The 24256-nt window shown below is 38.8% G+C and overlaps 1 protein-coding gene across 3 annotated transcripts in view; it reads right to left on the bottom strand.

Moving 5' to 3' along the window:
- Positions 1 to 24256, bottom strand: part of csmd3b (CUB and Sushi multiple domains 3b) — a 336693-nt gene that overhangs the window by 258478 nt on the left and 53959 nt on the right. For all 3 annotated transcript variants that reach the window (XM_077009034.1, XM_077009033.1, XM_077009032.1), the window contains exon 3: positions 1556 to 1668. In XM_077009034.1, the coding sequence (XP_076865149.1) occupies positions 1556 to 1668 (113 nt within the window). The remainder of the gene's footprint in view (positions 1 to 1555; positions 1669 to 24256) is intronic.

Raw genomic sequence — 24256 nt, forward strand, 5'->3', positions numbered from 1 at the left:
TGCTCTAGTCTATCTAGCTCTGTGGTTAGAAACAGTCCAGACAAAATGGATACTGCATATGTGTTTCTGGTGTGTCATTTGCCTTCATTTGCTTGCAGGCTGAGTGATTGGATGTTCAAACAGGGCCAATTTCATGGCTGACGGTATAGTAGACGCAAGCATCCTGTTTGGAAATGGAGGCTACGCTGACACTAGCAGACGTGTTCATCCTGTAATAGGGAGGTTGGTGTTGTCTGGTGTCCCTCTCCTCATGCCCGGCACTAGAGCGGGGCTAGGCCCGGTGGGGCCAGGCTGCTCGGGTGGGGACAGGACTGCGGCTCTGCTAAGCAGACCGAGAAAATTGGAACAGGCGGGAGAGAGGGCTGCATGGTCAGAATGATGAATGTTGCAGGCAGGTGATGGTCTTTTTTTTTGTACTACAGACAGAAAAACACTAACAGCTGTACAGACACAGCAAGCACTACAGTTTAGAAACTGCATGCTCTGTCTGTGAGGTACAACGCAAGAGCTGAGTTACAATGCACACAACGAAGAGTGAAACTGAGGTGTTTGAATAAGCAACGTGGAACGTCTGGAGATAACTATGCTTCCTACAGGAGACTGCAGCAAAGGAGGAACTGTTAAAGTCATTGTTAGATGACATATAAGAAATGTTAGAGGCAATAACATCAAAAGCAATGGACATCTTGGGTTAAAAAATGATCATTTTCAGAGAAAAGATAAATGCCCATGAAGCTACATGAGGGTCCCCGACACCCGACTCATTGTGTCTGCTCGGGGTTAACGTATATAATATTAGCATGTTTATGTATATTAAATAGGCATGTTTATGTATATTAGATTAGCATGTTAATGTATATTATATTAGCATGTTTTTGTATATTAGATTAGCATGTTTATGTATATTAGATAGACATGTTTATGTTTATATATATTGTCTGTACTACATGGTTTGCATTGTATGGTGTGCAGGGTGTATGATGAATGTATGATTGTGTGAATGACAATATGTAAATATGTATTTAATAATATTAACATACGTATTAGTATTCATGTGATTGTCTCTGCACTGATGTAATGGAATATGTTTCTAACATTTTCACTCAAAAGTAATTTTAATCAAAAGTGATCAACTTTGATGTGATTTTATCTGAGCCCAGTTGTCTTAGAAGACACGCCCTCAAAAAAAAACAATAAAAGTCCATTACCCATAAGTTGTGCATGAACATAATGAGATGTATTTGTGAAGTTGTTTTCTTGACTGAAGATGTGTGTGTGTCTGATTAAAGGGACATTCTTGTTCTTCATTAACAGGCTGTTAACAGTCTGACTGTAATTTGAGTAGCATGATGTGGAGTGATGAGGGTAGTAGTTGAAGTGCAGCTCTTCATCAAGGTTCAACAGCCATCAATATTACAGCGTTGCAGTGGCCTCTGACTTGCTGGTTGTCAGTAGTCCAGTTCTCAATTAATGTGCCTGATGTAGGTCTGATCAAGTATCAGGTGATGTCAAGACTGTTGCAATGGCCCAGGAGCACCAAACAGAAGATTCTTACCTTCATAATAGATTTTGAAGCCATGGGCACTCACGGCAAAGTCACTGGTGAGTCTCAGGGAGAAAACGGACCCTGTGCTCATGACTGGAGGTGGGATTTGGAAACCTGTTAATCTGTAGAGAGAACACAAAGATGATTTAGACAATTTTAGCACCCTTATTTATCACAAAAAATAATTTTAGTCTTCACCTCCTGACATCTGACTATATTTTACATTCTTTTCAAGTTGCTTAAATAAGTGTTTTGGTGTTGGTGTTAAATGTATTAGTGTTATGTTCAAATGAATGATTCGTGTATGTAAAAGTTTGTTATCTCTTTTCTGCCTCAGAAGATTAGAACTAGAATTGAATCCAATTATAATCACTAGCTACAGACCAGACATGTTTGATCTATAGTATGATAACACTTCGGTATATTCCAGAGTCCATGTCAAAAATGTCTGTTGTTCAGATGAACTGTCTGGGTTCCCTTGTATTAAGACTCATTCAAACAGCACGATCAGTTCAAAGATTGCACAGCCAGGTTGAACGAGACTTGTCCACGAAAGCCTCTTAAAGCCAAAAATTAAAAACAGGTATCTGTGGGCAACATGCCAAAAATATGGTTTTCAACATCTGAAGCTGTAGGTTTCAAAACAGAACACAATGATAATTTGACAAAGATTGTTAGTGGTACGCTGTGTTCATGACACCTCGGCAAAGTTAAAAAACCTGGCATGAAACTGAATATGAGGTTTGATATAAGCCAACCACATCAAATCATAATTATGGGATTTATTGAAGCCTGAGGTGTATGTTAAATTTCTTTGAACTGTAACAAAATCAAATGTGACAGACACTTCACAGACCTCTATGATGAAAGAGAACTAATGATCTGGTATATATTTATGGCAATTTTCAGGATAGACAGCCAAACCTGATCATTATCTAGGATTAATAACGAAAGTATGTCAGTTTTGAAGCACATTAACAAAGGTACACTGTTTTAATGTAAGAAACAAAACATAATAAAAACAGTTTTTCAATCAAACACTGGGAATAATCATAACACAAGACCAAATAAAAAAATAGAACAGAATAATCCCAGATTCTGAATAATTGCAGATTAAAGTTCAAGATGTTATAGTTCCTACTGGCTTTGAAATGCTGTGCATAGCAGTGTTATCCACCGTGTCATCATGCTTCAGTGTGTGTATGCAGACACCCTGTCAAAAAGCTACACTTCTATCTGAATGTTTGTCCCTGAACAAGATCTGTCAAGTGGTTGGCAAAGGCACCGTAAAATAATTGGGTTGCTGCTTAGAAAACTGACATAGAAGACATTAAGCGTTTCATCATTCAGAAAGTGTACATTCTGGCTACAATAGGGCCATGTGGACAAGACTGCTTTGGGTTATGCTAATACACTCACACACTAGCTGAAATATTTATAAACGCCTATGCATAATCCCCTCAGGACATTGCACAGACTTCTTTTTAATATTATTAACCTTTAAACTTGTCATAAGTTTCAAGGAACTTTTAATAAATGGCTGAAAACAAATCTCTTTTTAAAATTTCTTTAAACCCTCATAAATTCTCTTCCTGAAAAAGGGTTCACTAACCAAAATGAGACAAACAAACATACAACATATAACACACAGAGAAAATGTACATAGAGTTTGATTGTATAAGAATTGTCTCATGCTCATCAAACATTACAGCCCTGCTTATCAAAAGAGACATCACATAATGACACATACACTCTTGTTTCAGCTGTCACGATACTTTCCGCAGCACTACAGTGTGTGTGTGTGTGTGTGTGTGTGTGTGTGTGTGTGTGTGTGTGTGTGTGTGTGTGTGTGTGTGTGTGTGCGTGTGTGTGTCAGACAAGCAGCTGCTCATGTTCAAGCAGTCTGGTACCATGGCACACCTAAGATGCTCTTTTATATCTGCCAATAGAAATATTCTGCTCCCTTTGGCCATGTTGCGTACTTCTGTTAACACCCACCACCAGCAACCTGTGACACAGCTCCTTCCTGTTTCCCACATTGCTTCATTCTTCCCTCTGCCAACAGCCACCCTCCATTCCAACCCACATCTTGGTCTATTTTAAGACATTCTATATCAGACACGCTATGAGCCAAAGGTTGGCATGCTAGAAGACATTGAGTTGCTTCTAAAAGAACCAAAATTTACTTAAGTACTTAGAAGTTGGCCAAGATAGAATGCTCATTAAAAAAATCGAGCCTTCTTAGGCTTGTAAATGGTGCTTAGTGTCATATATTAGTTGAGCTTCACACCGGATGCCCAGAGTAGCATTAAGTGTTGATAGCACACAAGAGTACTAAATCTAGGCGGTCTGCTCCTGTTCAAATACAAAAACAAATCTCTTCATTCTGTCCTTCTCCATGTCTGTGGGGAGTTTCCTCTCACTCTCACTAGTTGTAGAGGCAACAGATCCTAAATCAGATAGACACTGTGTACATTTGGCCCGGAAGCATCCAAGCAGACCACAGTCTGCTTAAAAAGTGACTCCAATGGACTGGATTACTCGAATAGTCTGACCAATCAGAGGTCTTTTAGAATAAAGTGTTGAAACAGGGAAGGACAGGCAGAATCCCTGTGAGACCAATGACTCACTATCACTTCATCAAGCATTTCATCTAAAGTCTTTGTCAAATCAGATACTACTTGCTTTCTAAGGGCTGCGTCCACGGCAAATGAGGAAGAAGCAAAGCAAAGATCTGCACAAAGAGAAACGTTGAGATTTATTCTGAGTATCATGGGACCTGTTGCCCAAACAAGGAACCTGCATGTCAACATCATGTTTCCCAAAGATGACATCCGAGATGTTCACAGTGATTTGTGGATAGATTGACTTGAATAACTATCATAGATAGCTATCATAGATTATAGATACCGTGGAAGACAACTTTAATGTTTTTTTCTGTTAGGAATGAGACTCCCTATCTGGGAGAAAGTTTCCAAGGTTATAAGTGTGGGGAAAAATTTTGATCTTCAGCTTGCAAAACATGGAAAATAAATACTGTTGCTTCTACTACCACTTTAATCCTAATTCTCATTCTTCTTTTTTATCTAATAATTTACCAAATGTAGATGGTTATACCAATTTCATGGTATGATAAAATAAAGAATCCTTCTCTCCTTCAGTTTTTCTTTTTAAGGTATAACGCTTGTGGAAGCAAAATGTGCAGACTGAGTTGGATGTCTGTTGAGAAGCAGACATAAAGGGCAGTGTTTGGTGGTGTGGGCAGTGTTTGGTGGTGTGGGCAGTTGAAGGTGGATACTATGTGCCTGCCTCAACCATTTAAGGTTTGATCGAAAGCAGAGAGAATCCAAGGGGTCTATTCAGAAAGCTGCTCGTGTGCCATCTGTTTCAGACTGATTGCAAGAGACAGAGTCTTAGCCAGCTCTGGAGTGGCCAAAATTGCTCTGCACACTGAATGAGTGGAAACTCATCTTTTAAAAGTAATTTCCTCTTTAGTAGCAGTACATCAGATTGCAACATTCAGTGATACCACTTGAATTTTTCCAATAAAAATCTCTCAGCCCTCCAAGATAATGCAATTCAAGTGGTAGAGTGTATAATAAAAGTGTATTTATACGCTGCTTATCATGCATGTCTTTAAAAGAGATTTAAAACACAGTCATTTTCACGCTGAATGAAAGAATTTCACAAAGGGGAATTCTTACAGAAGAAGCTACTTTGTTTTGCATTGTTGTTTTATAGAGGCTTTTCTCTAGGGACATATAGTACCAATTACTGCATTAACGCCCGGAAATGAAGGGGCGATACTTTCCCTGTTGTTGTTGTTATTGTTTTGTGTTTGCCCTGGAATCATTCTGTGCTTATGGTTACTTTTTTCTAGATTGGTACATTTATTATATAGTCTACCGTTTCTACCCAATTTCTTTAGTTCCACATTCGTGTTTAGAATCCCTGCTGTAGATCAGCTTTGTCAGTGTTGATAATTCACGATATATATATATATATATATATATATATATATATATATATATATATATATATATATATAATGTATTTACTTCTATAAGTTTCTACTATTTCACTGTGTGTATTATATTGTATGTATTTTATTATTTATTAAAAGCACAGACTGACATATGTAGCTGTGAAAAGGCCACTAAGTAGCAACAACAGGAGGCAGGATGATATGTGCTGGTTAAGGACACATCTTGCTCCTCTAGGGTCTGCCATGTCCACAGGCGTTTGTTCCAGCCATACACCATACCACTTAATTTCACTAATTAGCTTTACTTTGTTGTTAAGGTAGGGAGCTCATTAGTGAGATCAGCTGCTGTTGTGCACGGTTGGAACAAGCGTGTGTAGACACTACACACACACACTACACTACCTCAGTGAGGTGGAGACCAAGGGCAAACGTCCAAACATCTCACAGCACTAGAGAGCACAGACCCCAGCAAGAGAAATACACCTGTTCTAGAAATCCATCTAATGCTGAGGGAACGACACATATTTAAAAAACATGAACTACAGAAATATAATAAACTGAATCACTCAGCAAATTACAAATTTTGGTTTGTTTTATTAAACCTTAATCTGTGAAAATTGGCAATATAAAATTAATCTGTGCTCAGTATCAAAAACATATATATAGCAACTGGCATCATCACCCCTTCTTATTTTGTTAAGCCTGTAATTGCCAGAATAACAAACATAAAATACCATACAGAACACACATCACAGCTCATGTTTCTCTAGGTCATATACCAGTGTGTTGTCAAATGTGTTATAAATGTGTCAAATGTGTTACAAATATGTATGTTAATGTTACTATGTAACATGTTAACGTGTAAATAAACACTACAATATACAAATTTTATAATAGTTATTCTACAATAAGTTAAAATATGACACAGATATTCATACGGTGCAGTTCTGTAGTTTCTTTGATTGGCCTAGAACCATTTATAAATACCATTCTGATGAGGTCTGTGACAGATGACTTCACTAAGGCCATTAAAAAGCTTCTGGGCACATTTAGTTCTTTAGAGACCTCAATCAGGGAACCAGTACATTTAAATATGCTTAAGATGCAAATATCAGATGCATTTGTGCAGTTCAGCAGGGGTGTGGTCATAACTCAGAGGAAATGGACATTAATTGATTTTATGAAACCCCAGAGTGTTGCCCTAATTGAAGATGGGAGTTCACAAGACCTTGACTGTCATAACACACTAATGGATTAAAGAGTCCTCATCTGCAACTATGACATACCACAACAGCCTTTATATGGCTGCCCATTATTTTGTGAGCACACCCACATCTGCAGTAACAGACCTGATTCTCAAACTTGGAGTTTAATAAAAGGAAAAATTCAATTGACTGAAATATTCAATTGATTTATTATTTGAATGTTTATATTATTGAATGTTTTCCATTGATTACTGAGTCTCATGCCACATACATTTACATATGAATACATCTAGGAAATGACACATCACAAAAACCACTGAACACTATCATATTTTTAAAACTAAAATCACAGCCACTAGCCTCATAGTCACTACTTACTATACTGCAGTAGATTTGATGTCCAAATTTTGCTTCGTTAATTGATGTTAATATAGTTTGCAAATAAGGGAAGTTTGCCCACCAATTAGCACTGTGCAAGCTGCATGCAAAATCATCACAACTATTCTCATGCAACATTCAGAAACACTCACACTTTACATCTGACATGTCATTTAGTTGGGCACATCACCCCCAGCTTTCTGCTGCATGTATATGCATGTATGTGTGTGTCTATCTGATGATGTGAAACAGGCTTCCTCTCACAAAACTGCATGCATCTGATAGACCTAATCTTTTTTGGTAGGACATAATGCTTTGTTAACACTTAACTGGTTGACTGCAGGTAATTTGCATGCCATTATCAAAGGGAAACTGTGACTACTAGTTTGACTATTTAATTTCACAATGTGATGCAATGCATTATCAACAGCACAGCATGCTTCCCGTATGGCCAGCATCCAACCGCATGGAAAAAAATGTGGAAGAAGGTGCAAACGGCGGAGTGGTGAACTAGATTATCATCTTAGCACACAGGGCGAGGAAGGAGTAACACGCAAAGGAGGAAAAGAGTGACAGATATAGTGAATTCTCAATAACACAGAGAATAAGCCTCCCTCTGAACATCCATCCCCAACTCTCCTCCCTCATCTCTCCAGGCAGGGGATGGTTGTAATCTGCCAAGCGGGTCAGAGAGGAGCGATAGGCCACAGCTGATAAGGTTCAGCTCACTCTGGGACTCAGGGTAGCATGTTCGGTGCCCTTGGCTCTAACATACATCTAACGCCCCTTTAATGTCTCATGACACACTGTTGTGTGAGACACTGTTTAAAATATGAACACTGCAAACCCATCCATCCAGTGTGGCATCTAGCCAAATCACTAAATCATGATTTCATGGATGTCCCAAAAGAGCTCTTTCATGGACATAAATCTATTTTTTATCTGGTAAAGTGCATCTTGTATTGGATGTGTATAAGGAGGGTGGGTACATTCTCAAGGATAACAAAAGATCAACATGAAAACTGGCTGATATCTGGTTGTCTGTCATTAGCCCCAACTGTCTGTTTGGGTAGAATTGTCAGTCATCTTATGTATGTGATGGAGAATTCAAAAATCACACTTCTGCTGAACAAGCAAACGTTTAACTGACTCATAGGCTAAGCCTGACAGATCTGAATAAAGGAGACAAAGACATTGACAAAACTGGAGAATAATGTTCATAGACTGATTTCATTTTTGCATATCACCACACATGTACAGATATAATCCACAGTATTTAGGACAAACAGGAATGCCGTACCTAGATGACACGCTAAAGCATGACTCAAGCCCCTCCCTCTTCACTTGAGAAATTCACTTACTGAGCACATTTATCATTTCCTGTTGAGATACTCGCCTCTTAGAGGAATTATGGAGATGAAGAAGGGGTTTGGACTCACACCAGCACACCATTAATGAGGAGAATCCTTGATAAGTCACCCAAAGGATAAATGCAGGAATGTGGAATATCTCACAAATTACAAGGAAATAATAATATACATCACATCATATATCAAATATTCAGCAAGCCATTCTTTTAATTCCAAAGTGGGAAATGAGGATACTGTGCTGTCCATGTAGACTTGTACTTTAGGGTGTGTTTCTCTTCCTTTGTGTACCTTTGTGTGTTTCTCTTCCTTTCTGTTCCTTTGTGTTATATATATATATATATATATATATATATATATATATATATATATATATATATATATATATATATATATATATAAATATATAAATACACCTCAGTAACCTGCATGCAGACATTCCTCAGACCTATGGAATGGAGTGGAACAAGCAGAAGCATCATGTCTGAGTGGAAAGTTTTCAAATCCATCCGGTGAAGAACACACTGCATCCGTAGCCATTCTTGCCAATGTGCGTAGCAAACTTCCACTGGCGGTGGCAGTGCCCAGCTCCTAATAGTTCAGCTCAGTAACCCAGAGTGAATGCCTTCTGTTCCCTCCCTATCTGCTCAGCCAGACACACCACTCACAGAAGAACACTCCCTTATCAAAAACACACATTCTATCAGCACCCTAGCCTCTCACAGTGGGGGAAAAACGCTTGCATTTCCCCCATTTTGTAATCTGCTGCTGAGGCCAGTGCCACCCTTGCACTCAAACAAATTCTGCTATTTATAAGAAACCTTCTGTTCACCGAGTAAGCTGCGTCTGCACTGCTCTGCCTGAGGAGCTCGGGGTTTTATTAGTCAGGCGTGGTGGCAACAGACACAAGTCTACCCAGCTTAGATAGACAAATTATGTATACACCTCTTTATCAATAGAGGCATGTATGAATTCAAAATTGTATTATGCATTTTGAAAACAAAGACAAACAAATATGTAAAATCTTGTTTATCTGTGAAACATTTAAGTGACAATAACATGTATGACACTTTGCATTGTTGTATAAAGAAGACTCACAATGAAGCCAGAATCACTTTCATAGAGGATAGAGATTCATAGCACTCCATGTAAATTTCAGACTCCCACAGTACAGCAGCCTGTGTCTGAAGGCAGAACCGTGTGGTACGTTTGAAGTCATTTGGATGATAATGTAGTTCCAGCTTGATTTGTATTTAACAGTTTTATGTGGGTTTATTCTGGTACTTTATGAAATCGTTTACATACAAAATGGTATTACTTATCCAAACAATAAATGGCATGTGTATGATATTTGCAGATAGTTTCAAGTCGTAATCAACATTAGCCTCAGATCTCCCGCTCGAAAGTAAAAAAAGAACCTATGGACATCAAACAACATACTGGCTACATCATTACGCTACATTTGTAGCAAATGTACAATCACTTTAAATCCCCACTGAGCAAAAAACAAAAACCCTATTTAAAGTCTGCTGGCAGAATTCAGTGGTGCCTCTGATCATATGTGGACCAGGCCACTCAGCCCAACACTTGAGTGACACAATCTCGAATCGAATCAGAGGCAATCCTGCCACACAGTCCTGACCGAGGAGCCGCCGGCTGGAATAGCATGTGCAGGAGGAATAAAGCCTTAAACTCCCTGCGAGCTGAGGGAAGAGAGAGAAACACGGCTCTGTCCTCCACAATGTTTACACAAACACATATCCTCAGTAAATAATCTTCACAATGGATGAGCAAAGGCCAGCAGACCTTTGTTTATGCAAAAGGTGATTGCCACTCAGATCCTTGGAGAGCCAGTTACCACTCAGATTACTGGATAGCCAGTTACCACTCAGATTACTGGATAGCCAGTTACCACTCAGATTACTGGGTAGCCAGATACCCCTCAGATTACTGGATAGCCATTTACCACTCAGATTACTAGATAGCCATTTACCACTCAGATTACTGGGTAGCCAGTTACCACTCAGATTACTGGATAGCCAGTTACCACTCAGATTACTGGATAGCCAGTTACCACTCAGATTACTGGGTAGCCAGATACCCCTCAGATTACTGGATAGCCATTTACCACTCAGATTATTGGATAGCCAGTTACCACTCAGATTACTGGATAGCCAGTTACCACTCAGATTACTGGGTAGCCAGATACCCCTCAGATTACTGGATAGCCATTTACCACTCAGATTACTAGATAGCCATTTACCACTCAGATTACTGGGTAGCCAGTTACCACTCAGATTACTGGATAGCCAGTTACCACTCAGATTACTGGATAGCCAGTTACCACTCAGATTACTGGGTAGCCAGATACCCCTCAGATTACTGGATAGCCATTTACCACTCAGATTACTGGATAGCCAGTTACCACTCAGATTACTGGATAGCCAGTTACCACTCAGATTACTGGGTAGCCAGTTACCACTCAGGTTTGTTCACTTTTTTTTGTTTGTTTTGAGATTTTTTTTACCTTAAGAATCTTCAGGATGGCCTAGGTTTGTGAAGCTTACATTAATGGCAATCGATGGTACAATCTTAACACTGTTCTCCTATTCTCCTATTTTTGCCGACTTTACCACCTCAGGTCAAGAACCTTTTTATTGTCATTTCAGCTATATACAGGTATACAATGAAATGAAATACCACTCCTCCTGGACCACAATGCAACACGAAAGAACATGTGTAGATGGTAAATATGGAAAGACAGATAACATATCTGACAGCTCCGCCCAGTACAATTCACCAAGCAGATGTGCAGAGGATGTATCATATTGTGACATTTTAACAGATATGTTTACAGCCTACAACAGCCAGTAAATCCTCCCTCACTTATCCCTCTAGATCTGCCTCAGGTTTGAACTGCCTTCAATTCTTCAAGTGTGGACAAGGCTATGCTAGTGTCTATGGTAACCTTGTAAACATGACTGTTCTCCACAAGGGCTCATGGTAACCATGTAAATATGGAGTACTTTAGTCATGAAAGAGCCCCAGAACACTAAGCCTGAGAAAACGATTATTGGATGTCCACTTGAGGAGAAGAGTGAAGCACAGGTGTGGTATTATGGTCCAAGCCAGGACGGGGCCAAGGCCAGGCCCCTTAAAGCCCCGTAAAACCCTGTTGACGTGTCATTCATTACAGTTCGCTGAGCTGGCGGCTGCATGCACTGGAAAAACCATAGTGCTGGATCCAGGATAAAGCCATCCCAATGTTCTGGGGCCAATAAAAAAGTTTATGGAATAAAATCTGGTTTGAGATACCTTTGAGAAGATAATGAAGTAAGTTTAATGTTTAACAAATATAGTATATATGTATAACAATGTTAGATAGCAAAACTGACTACGTAATGTGCTACTATCACTTTTAATTACTTAAAACAATTATAAACTTCATCAACTTCGTTTGGACATGCAAGGGAATTCGTCCTGCCCCTAAAAACCATACAAGAAAGACAAAATACAGATATATATTTTGATGCACAACAAAGTATATTTAAATTGTACATAAAAAAAATGTTGGAGTTAAAATAAACTATTTTAAAATAAGTTACAAAAGTTGTAAAATAAACTAATAAATTCCAAGTGACAGCTGCTCAGTCTTTCAGCCATGGGCCCAGAATATATATATATATTTTTTAAACCCAGGAAGAAGTGAGGACATAAAACCCAAGAGCAAAATAAATGTCTACACGTACAGGAAACAGTCTGCTGATTATAGGAGCATACACCAAGTCATTATGATCAGCATGTTGATTCCTTCCTCAGATATCACTGATATACACAGAGAGAATTTAGTAGTAGGCAGAAGATTAACGTGATATTGAAGATGATGCCAACAGTATTAATAACCATAATCACAACGAGCATGATAAAGGCTAAAAGCAGGTTAATTAAACCATGACTCTAAATCAGGACAGGTTCTTCTTCAACTCGTCCTGCACACACCTCAGCTTATCACCATTATCTGTTCATATCTAATCCTCACCAGCATGATGAGGACCGTATCAAACATGACCTTTACGGAGTCATAAAACCCACGGGGCCGCAGGTGTCGTGTGGTTTCCAGCCAGCTAATAAAGAATGTAATGCACTCAGAAAATTTCTGTTTTATCGAAATTTACTTATTTTATTTCTTTGGAGTAATTAGATATTACATTTAAGGAAAAAACTGAAAAGAAATTTCCTACCCCTGGCTTCAGGGGCAAAGAGTGGGCCCTAACGAATAAACCTGTACAATGGTGTTTACTCCCTGTACCCCACAGAGCTTTCGTTTCACCAATCTCTAATTTGCACAGATGATGACAAAGACCTTGAGGCAACACAACTTCAAAGGGCCTGGTCAAATATTGACTATGGAAATTAAAAATATCTGATTTTTCTTCAGAACCAATTAGTCTCACAGTTCGAACGACTAATGCCTTTCAATTGAACATTCTGCAATACTTCATAAAGCAGGAGATTTATCTTTCATTGGGGAAATCATCTCTTTCCTAAAACGAGAGGGATGCTAACGCCGATCCATGAAGATTAAAGAAGAACTAGCCTTTGCTGTTCATGCATGAATGAAGACCAGGAGTGAAAGTTTAGCAACAGAGCTAAATGTGGATATGACACTCTGAACCCATCACTGATTATGTTTCCCAAAAGCAATCTGATAATCCTTGTAAAATGATAATGAGATAGTAATGTAGAAGTGTTAAGATCTAAACCTGAAAGCTAATCTTTAACCTCCATGTTGCTGAGAGCAGTGAATGTGCCCAAGGGCAGCACCGACGGCACTTCCCTGACTAAATCAGTTGTCTAATTGGAACTAATTGGAACCTGGCACGGAGCTGACCCTATCCACCCTAAATATTTCCCTCATTTTTGCAGCTTTTCTTAATGAAAAGATAAGTAGGGACACAGCGAGGGGAAAAATTGTTGAAACTAATCATTCCATAACTCCCTGCATGGATTGGTATTTTGATGAGGGAGAGAGCATTAATCAGACTACTGCTGAATATTTAATGTCACTGCCATTACGTTCTAATGTGTGCCTGACTAGTCATTTAACAGACATGTGGAGCATTCATCCAAGCTCTCCAGTCATGCCTACACAATCATTTGTTTTCCCTACCATCCAAACCAGAATAAGCCAAGCAATATAACCCTTGAAATGCCTTGTAATGTAATCCAAAAATAAGGCTACTGAATACATGTATTTGTTTCCATATGCACACAAAAAACACTAAAATTCAAACATGCTAATTTCCCGATTGCTAATGATCAACGCCAAAAAGCAACACTTCCACATTGCCTCTAACAGAACAGACGGTGCACCACATTTTCTTAGAAATTCAAAACATGAGAAACGCTGTGTAATCGATCTGTCTGCAATTTAATGTTTTCGAGCTTGGTGACATAGAAGACGAAATTGGCAAAACAATAGACTCAGCTAACTAATCTGGACAATCTCGCAACTGTTTACATCACCGCACACCCATCAACGTATTCTGCAAGCCCTGAGAGTTAGCCAATCATGGGCTCTGGGGAATAGAGCTTGGAAATGTGCTATCACTATGTCACAGAGGGGGGTTTACAAGGCTAGCTAAACAGCACTGCTGAAACCGATCAAGGGTATCACTTTCGGCTGTGCCGGTGCCTGAAGAGAGAAGAGAGATGTGTGTTCAAACACATGACAGTGTCAGACAATTTCACTCACAAATTCTCTCTGAATGGCCAGTGCTGTAGTAAACATGTTGTATTATGTATTCACAACCCACACAGAAAGAAGGGGAAAATATAGTGTGCATTTAGGAAATGTTTTACTCTCAATCATGTACAGTTTATTGCACCAGAATCCAGGCATTATACAATAAGTTCAGTGATTTTGCTAATGAGCTCATTTAAGTGATTTTGCTAAAGTTGCATGAGCATGTACCCAGACTTTGTTCTTGAGACCAACTCTTCTTGTTCAAAGCTGAACTCCACACCTGCTTTTGCCCAGAGTGAAGATCCTAATCATCTAATCAAGTCCCAAGAAGCAAGGCGATGATACTAAAACTGAGATTTAAGCCCTAGCCAGTGGAGTTGCCTACCAGCAAGGCTGGTTTAAGACAAAGATAGCTCGCCTCAGTTGGGGACCTTTGGTCTACTGGTTCGAGCTCAGATCTCTGATTACAAAAACAGCTTTCTTCCTTCTCCCGGTGGCCTGCTCCACCCCTGTGATCACAGTCTCCGCATCAGGGGACACTCCATTCACCCATGGAATAAATAAAGCAAGAAATAGTTAAGGGGAAAAAGAAAAGACCTGACATGAGCTCAGCTGGGTGGAGAGATAACAGAGAGAAAATCACAAGGGCATCAGAAGGAAAAGCCCTCTCTTCCAATAGCAAAGACAGAAACAGCTATAAGGTGGCTTCAGTAGTGGAACAGGTTGATACATTTGAAACAATAAGCTGTGCTCTCTCCTTCCTCTCTTTCCCCTTTACTCTTCCACCTCTACAGTTGCATCAAATAACTGCTTTCATAATAGTGCGGGGTGCTATTTTCCGGAGATGTAGGAAATAACAGAGATCAGGAAAGAGTCTGCCTAGTTCTAACCTTGAGTTAGTGATCCATTTTAGTAGACTCAATTTCGATACGTGGGATGTGTACCACATTTTACACGTGCTATTTTAATAGGGACTTGCTCTATTGTGTGCAGAGAGATACACACCAATATTGGAAACAAAACTAATGGACTAATAATGAAATACAAGTACAAAAACTATTGATGTAAGATAACAGTACCCCTGGGTTTTAATTTAGGTTTTAACAGTACAAGTCATTTCTAAGAGTTATGCCTCTAGCCTGATGCAAAGGCAGATATGTCATTTCACTGTTTTCATATGTCATTTAAACTCCCACTGGGGTGGGAGAGAAATTTCTCAAGAGCAGTCCCTGAGGTGGACACCCACGTTTCCAGCAAAAACAAAGAAAACCCTTATTACTACATATATTGAATCACAAATAGGTGATTTAAGGATTGTCACAACATTTTAAAATGTTTAGAATAATTAGATTATAATAATAATAACTGTCACAGCAACATTTTATTCTACTGAGCGGTAAAAATATAAGTGCTTTGTTTTACGGTAACCATTGAAAAGATTCTTTGTACCAAGGGTTAATATGTGGGGTTGGTTGATGGACCAAACCACCATTGATTTACTGGACCAAACCACTGTCATGCATACAGGGGGGGGATTAAATCATTGAACATTAGCAGATTTTCAATGTATATCAATCTATTATTTAAAACTATACAGCTATGTGATGCGATACACTATGTGATACAGTGATGCACTGACATGGACAACTCTGTTTTTCCTGGAAGAGGGTGCACATTTTTTATAATGTGAGATTCTCACTCATTAGATGTATTCTAAAAATACCAAATGAATCAGAACAAATTCTTGTTCTTGTATTTATTGAAGTCAAATAGCCTGCAAAAAATGCAGCACTAGTATCAACAAAATAAATAAAAATGATACATTTAAAAACATCTTTTCAAAAAAACATGAAATTCTGTACCCCCAAACACAAATCAATACATTTAAACCCATAAAACCCAGTTCTTTGATGTCTTTTCCTTGAGTATTTTTCTGTTTTATCACCCATAACACACACCGGGAGGCAAGAATGAATGCAAGAGGAAAAACAAACAACAAAGTTCAGTTGAAAATCAGTCCGAGTGCTCTTAAAGCTCCAGGTGCTTGGCACCATTCTGCCTGTCATCTGCAAAGAAGATGAATGATGAAAGATGATGTCATGGCGATAACAGTGATATGACAGTTTCAGGCAGTTGTCAAGCATGGTTCAGAAGGTCAACCTTAAGCAAATCATCCCCATGTAACGACTCCCATCCTCACAGTGTTCTGACATACACAGCAGCTCCACAGATATCCTACTGGAGTGAAGCTCCAATTCTTTCTTAATGTTTATTGTTAAAAAATTTGTTGTGAATGTGCCCTTTCCAAGATATGTCAGGTTCCTTTGATTGTGGTAAAACTTTTATCAGGCATAGCTCGTAATGCGTTTATGTTATGAACAATTCAAACAACAGAGAACCATTAACCAAAAACACATGAATTCCTGTTTTCTATCGTAAACTGTATTGTCTGGGATTGTAGGTTAGCTTGCGGCAAGAGACAGGGGTAGAGCCGAGACAGAAGGGCTAGCATAAACAACAACATATGAACCGACACACGACAACGCACGTCGTCAGTCAGCAGATGCGTGGATATTTTCAGCATATGTATTTTATTGTAACTGCTCTATGTCACTATACAAAATACACGTTACAGAACATCGTCTTAAGTAGAGACAAACTGAGCTAGAAGTGTCACACCCCTTACAGCTACCACGCAGAGCACTCCACCAATCAGACATGATGGTCTACTGTTGACCTGTTGACCAACAGCCTGCACCCATTGCAAAAGTAATATTCATAACAAATTAATTATATATTCATATATAATATGTGTAGTGGTTATTTCCTGTCCTGTTGATAACCACTATGGTGGCTAAGCAAAAATGTCTGACTCTTCACATCCAAAAAAGATCCAAGGTCTACAGAAAGTTGTTGTCCAACTTGAGAAATTATTTATTGTAAATAATAAACATAATGTTTTAGAAACTCCAAACATAACTGAAACTAAGGATTAAAAAGATAAACCAAAGATTACAACTGAAACAAAAGAAGGGAGAGGTGCATTGTCTGTGGCAGCTTGGCCTTCAGGATGTGAGGTCAAAAACCGTGTCTTCCTGCTTTGGCCACGCCCTCCAGGTAGCAATACCTGTTCTTATCGACGTGGCCCATCCACTGCAACCAATAGGTGGAGCACACTCAAACAAAAAAGAAGAACATATGAAAAAATAAAAACATATACACATTAATAACCATTTTGGCTCCTACAATATGAATTATTCATAATGAAGTTGTGTGTGCTATGATCCTGTTCCTGGCCTTTCGCCTCTCATCAACGTTGTTGTGTTCCCTGCTGGTATAGGAGCAGTTTGGAATCTTCTCTGGGTTCTTCTAAGTGCCACAGCTCCTGTTGCACTGTTTTCATAACTCTGCCTTGCTTGTCCAGTATCAATCTGATCTGACTATCATCATGCCTACTGTTTCTGTGGGTTATATTAAAACATGTTTTAAAACTCATAGTCTATAACCAGAGCCGGAGTGGCTAATCGGGAGATTCGGGAGGATTCCCGATGGGCCGGCTCATGTCAATCTCTAGTTTGGGCCGATTGGGAGGGAAAAATAATTTTGGGCCGGATTTGGACATGAAACTCCCGGGCTGAAAATGTGTCCCACTCCGGCCCTGTCTATAACTATGCTATAAATGTCAACATCAAAATCAACTATCATATATTTTGGCAAGAATACTGTAGTTCATTAGTAATTAGTCTGAAAATGTTCGTCTATATAAATATTTACATCTGTATTGGATGTCTTCAGAATTTCAATGAACCAAATACACCATAAGGAATTGGACAAATTACCATAATCTAAAATAAAAGGGTTTACTGCTGGGTTGAAAGTGTGTGTGTGTGTGTGTGTGTGTGTGTGTGTGTGTGTGTGTGTGTGTGTGTGTGTGTGTGTGTGTGTTTGTGCCAGGACTGTAAGGCAGTCAGTTTTTATTCTCTGTTTTTTTGGGGTTTTGTTTAGTTTTTTTGCATGCTAAGCACAGTTCTATTCAGATTTTATCTTAGGAAAGCTCCTGTTTCAGCTCTTGGGTGGTCTTCTTGATCTGTACGGCTGTTTGCTGTTAATGTATTCATTGGTCATCCACTTCTGTATTCTTCTGTGGCTTTCTAGATTTATCGCTATAGCTACTTGCCAGTGTACCCTTATCCTGCCTACTCAAGAACCTGACACACAAAGACTTTGGTCCAGATGTTGAGGAACAACCCCAGCAGAGTGAAGATGCAGGTGGCATGTCAGGAACCAGGTCCAGACCTCTTGTTAGCGCTCCATTAGCGTGGGCTAATGACGAACGCACGTGTGGCCAAGGAACACGTGAGCTGTCAATAGTCCAAGTAATTGCACTCCCCTAGTCACGAGGGAACCATAGGGGTGTTAGACCTGTATGGTGCTCACAGTACAGATCCCAATACCATCAAACTACATGTCAACTTCGTGCCATATGACGTGGGCAGGAGCTTAGAGCTAATGCAACAAAACAGGCATAATTAGAAAGAAAAAAATGTACTTAAGCAGTAAAGCTTGAAAGAACATTCAAGAGTTATTGCCACTGTTTATTGCTGTAACATCTATCTCCAAAAAAAAGCTTATTTTTGGTACGGGTGAAAAATCTCTTATGAATTTAGAATGGACATTTTGTCTTCTAGTTTTTAATAAAATTACATTATCATGTGTGTTATTTATTGCCAAGCCTTACTTCTTGAAATTTCATCGCTCTCAATTTACATGACATGAGAGTATATAATTTTCACAGTATGTTCGTTTTTCCGAAGCACTAAGGTGAAGATGCTTTATCATTCTATTACATGCTTTTGTAGCTTTCAAGTATGGGTTTTCAGTTTAAACGAAATAACATCAACCCCCATATACATGCTGTGAGGGCAAAACTGAAACAGAATGTGCCCATCAGCAACACACTGTGTAGATTACCCATTATAATTCAGATCCCCAAACAATAATTTAGGCACAGTTACACTTCTGTCTGATATGATAAAATTATAAAAATGAGCTTTACCATTCAGAGTGCCATACACCCTGCTGTTATAGTATTGAGGTACACAAACATACAAGTAAATCTCTATTGACATGCTTAGTTGACAACATAACATCTTAAAAAAGATGAATAAATGAATGCTAAAAAACAGACGTAACAAGTCAAAAACATCCACCACGAACTAAAAGCAACAACATAATATATATTATGATAAGTGTGATAACTACAATAATAATAACCTTAATAAGACACTGTTTGAAAACTGGTAAATGCATCCATTATGTGAGATGCTGGGAGAACTCTTCAGTCCCAGTGTGTGTCTCACCAAAACATGCATGTTACGTTTAATGAGGTGGGCAGAGGTGCAAAAGAGTAAAATTCCATGAATACAATGAAGACTTAATTTCCCACAATGTCTTTTTTCCTCACTGATCTGCTGCAGGTCAAATGACAGACAACTTTAATTGAATTTTTGTATTTCTGTTATATAAGTAATGACCTGACTAGCAGACTGTGGCAAAAACCCTTGTTCCTTTTGGTGAAAAAAAGAGGTAAATTTTCAGTGACAGTCGCTTGATGTAGCATACACTCTATTCAGCTATTAAGGGGGAGAGGCGAGTTTGTAGAGACAGACAGAGTAAGAGGGCGAAACAGACAATTTCTAGACTGTCTCTACCTCCATGTTCCTGACATGTTTGCAGAAAGAGAGCTAGAATACAGTCCAGCCATCTTAAATGCATTTGCATTTGTATTGAATTTATGTTTATTGTATTTATATTTGCTTTACAAAAGAAAGGTGTTCTTAAAATACTTTTATCAATTATGGTTTTAAAGTACCATAACCAATGCTGAAATCAATTCATTTCTTCCTAAGTGTTTCTTAAATTATACAGTATGAGCTGAATGTTGCTTCACATGGAAATGAGTTGGTCAAATAAAGAATCCCAAGTGGCACCTTTGCGCTAATCAGAGATGAAAGCCTGAAAAACGCCAGATTCCTGTGCATAAATCATGCCATAATATTGATTCTGACACAGGGCCAGTTACAGTGTGGGATACAATGTACCTTCCATTACAGAACATACATGAAGCACCAATGTTGTGCACCAATGTTAGACTTTATATTTGAGGCTAAATATAATATATTTTAAGACAACATAAGTATATAAGACAACATCAGGGTGAGTAAAGTCTAATATAAGTAGATTATGCTGAAAGAGACCCTCATATATCCAGGAGATTCACTTCTCATTTCAGCTTTAATTGATTGAATCCCAACTCCCTTATTTGTCTGATTACTCTTTACCAAACAGATGTCCACAGGGTTGAAGTCACTTAGGTGGAGAGCAATTTAGCAAGTTGCTCTCACAAACAAAAAACAGCTTGTCAGGTCTGATGACACACTGAGATTTGAATGTTATCCTACAGACATGAAGTTCACCAAAATATTCTACACAGTTAAAGGTACACTGACTTTTTGTATTTTGTAAATGCCCCCAAATCACCAAGTTAATGTCCAAAACAGTCAGTCTCTCCTCTATCACTCTATCACAGCAATCATTTGCTTCACGTAGTGATGAGGTAGACATGCATTTCCTCCCCAACTTAAAATTGCTCGCCTTACTATGATTTTTAGTTTAGCTGAGTCAAAAATAATTAATTGCACCATAAACGATAACAAAGTAATTGGATCAGCTTACTTTATTGAGTTTCTTGTTAAAAGTTGATCTGACCTTACAACCTGCATTGTCAAAATATACACTGCACTCCTGTGCGCATGCTCAATTTGACTCCTTAGTTGAGAATGGGGCGGGGTTTGCGATTGGACTCCGGACATCTTGAAATGGATTTCACCTGCGGCAAGCAGCGACCTACGCTACTCTGTAAAAACGAAAAAGTCGAGAAAACTCAAAATTTCAAGGCAACTTACTGCACTCGATTTTTGAGTTTTGATCCCAACTCAAACTCCTACGTTTTTAAGAAATTCACTCACAGTTGAGCCAACTTATTATTTCTTGTTCCAAACGTCCAACTGTGAGTATTTTGGTTGAAATACTACCTTTGTTGCAGAAAGGTATAACAAATGTGTTAATTTAGCCGTTTTGTCATTTGTCTTATATGACCCAACTTCAGTTAGCTATTCTTAGTATTGAATTTAGAGATTTATGTACATGTGATATAGCTATACATTATCTGAACAAGATATTGTAGCGTCGGGCCAATGGGGGGGTGCCAGAGGGTGATGTCATTACCCATGAGCCCTTGCGGCTCCGGCTCTGTTATGCGTATTATGTGGTGTTTATGTCTGTATAGTGTTATTAATGATTATTAATTGTGTGTTATTAGTTAAGTCACCCCGGTCCATTTTTTATGTACATGTGCATTATCCGAGTTCCCCCTCCATGTATGTGTAACGTTGCCGTCTTCATGACCTCCCCCTGTGTTTCATGTGCAAGGCCAAGCTATTTAAGGCCTCGAGTTTGATCTAATTATGCCTGTGAGTGCCAATTTTCTTGCAAGGTGAGAATAAAACCTCTGTTCTTGATAAGAATGGACTTGTCTGTGGGCTCTTTCTCCCACACCACGCCACAATATAATACGTTGGCACAACTTTAAAAAATTTGGACCTCTTGTAACTTGCATTTTGAGGTTCATATACATGGGCAAGATAAATGATCTGAACAAGATAGAGTAAGTTAGCATAACTTGAATCATTTGGAATTATTTGTAGGCAATACTTAAAATCTTAAGTTTATATACAGTACATGTGAAAAATAAATAATTGGAACAAGAAATAATAAGTTGGCTCAACTGTGAGTGAATTTCTTAAAAACTTAGGAGTTTGAGTTGGGATCAAAACTCAAAAATCGAGTGCAGTAAGTTGCCTTGAAATTTTGAGTTTTCTCAACTTTTTTGTTTTTACAGTGTGGGCGGAGCTCACCCAGCTGTTCTGGCTGAAACTCATACAAGTCTGTTCCTTCTTCTATATCTGCTGGCACCAAATATCCAATAGAATCACTCCTCACTCCCCAACACACATGTTGTGTGATACGATCTAAGCTTCTGATTACTGCCTGTTCCTGTTTTCCTGCCTGGCACCTCTCTTCAGCAGGAACCTCTCAGTCAACTAGAAACAGAGGATTTGTGCATATTTGTGTGATCCTAACCCAGGGTTACTGGTAAAGATCAAAGTGAAATGAAAAACTGCAGTGATTTCACTGTGTTATCAAAACAGAGTGGAGTGGCAAACGAACCCAGAGAAGATGAAGGGGCTGGTTTGTTTTGTGCTGTGTGGAATACTGTGACATTTTTCATCTGTTTTTTTTTAATAACGCATTTTAAAATATTTAGCAAAAAGACTGTTATGAAGTACAGAGCAATGTGCCCAAAGATGTTTGGCGCTAAGGTTATTAGAAATATGAATAAATAAATAAATGTGAGATGTCAGTGCAGAGGCTGTGGAATAGCTGTAAGGAAGGTTACACCACTCTCTAATTAATTCTGTGTTTTTAAGGATGATTTTTGCACTGTGGAAGAAATGGAAAGGGTATTATCTGGATACTCTCCCACACCTTTCTCAGTCTCTCTCTCACTGTCTGTTTCTCTCTCTCTCTCTCTCTCTCTCTCTCTCTCTCTAATGGACCTTCTTGCATGTTCAGATATCACAACACCACTCTTTACCAGTTTTCCAGTTCTCAGTGTGTTGAGCAGTGTGTTGAGCACCTCTGATGTGGACATCATTACTACTCTGAATATGGGCTAAACCTGAAAAATGCTGTGACCTTTAAAATGTGACACACTACAAAAAGTTTGATAGTGATAGTAATTTATATGTTTACAGGCCATTGGTGTTGCTAAATTTGATGTCGTATCCCTGATATTTAAATGTGGCCATCAAATGACATGCTGCAGGTGTCTTGTAACTCTGTACTTCATGAGGGTTTGCTGTAGGATTAAAACACTGTAATTACCTGAACTGAGGAGGAGTGTAAGCTCACAAGCTGATCAGATGTATGGGTTGGCAGTGTGACTCAACCTTCTTTACTGCAGTACTTACCCTTGGAGGCAGATATGTGACAGGTGATGCATGCCACTCCAAAACACAGGGAGTCTGAGATTTGCATATGCGTTTGTATAATTGTTCATCTACAAGCCCACGGTCACAGTGGAGCAAAACTGCTGCCCACTTGCAATAGGAAAAGTTAATCAATCATGTACAGTTGGTCATGTACAGTTGGTGATGTATAGTTGACCTTCAGCATGGACCCTAACTAAACTGGATCATGTGAACTCATTACACAAACATATATATAAAAGGGGTGATACTTGAAAAAAAAAACATGCTCAATAAAATGTAGGCTACTCGTGTTCAACGGTCTTTCAGTTAAACATGAATTTGTAAGCCTACATACTGTACATTAAAAGGGGTTGATAACATGTTTATTCAGCTAAACATGAGATTTGAAATGTAAGCCAACATTTAGTACATTTAACCTGTTTTCGGCGGCGACTCCTCCCCTGGGCTGCATCAGTGCTTGACCCAGCGTCAGCAGCATTAGCAAACGGGTGCTTTGCGTTTAAATGGTACTTCACACTGGTAGAACTTCTACAATAAACGAATTCTGTGTTGCATAAGGTGCAAACAACTTTAGTCTTTTCAATGTCTCCATTAGGAAGCTTCCTAAAAATGAATTTTCCATGAAGCAAACCTGGCGACTTCGCGGCTGCATCCATGTAAGCACATGTGCAATTTGTTGTTGTAATTCACAGGTTTGAAAACTTGTTCTCGCCCCCTACTGTGTAATTTGGTTAGGAATACAGTCGAACTAGACTATCAAGGTGAAATTCATCATAGTTTGCTTACCTATTTTGACCCAGTTCCCAACCCAACTTTAAGAATAGATTAATGGCGATATTTTTAATATTGCCCGATAAGAGTATCAAATTAACGAACGTTGAGCAAGAACAGAGGAGGAATACACTGGCGTGTCATG

This window comes from Brachyhypopomus gauderio, chromosome 6 (genome assembly GCF_052324685.1).
Source record: "Brachyhypopomus gauderio isolate BG-103 chromosome 6, BGAUD_0.2, whole genome shotgun sequence".
Classification (NCBI taxonomy): domain Eukaryota; kingdom Metazoa; phylum Chordata; class Actinopteri; order Gymnotiformes; family Hypopomidae; genus Brachyhypopomus; species Brachyhypopomus gauderio.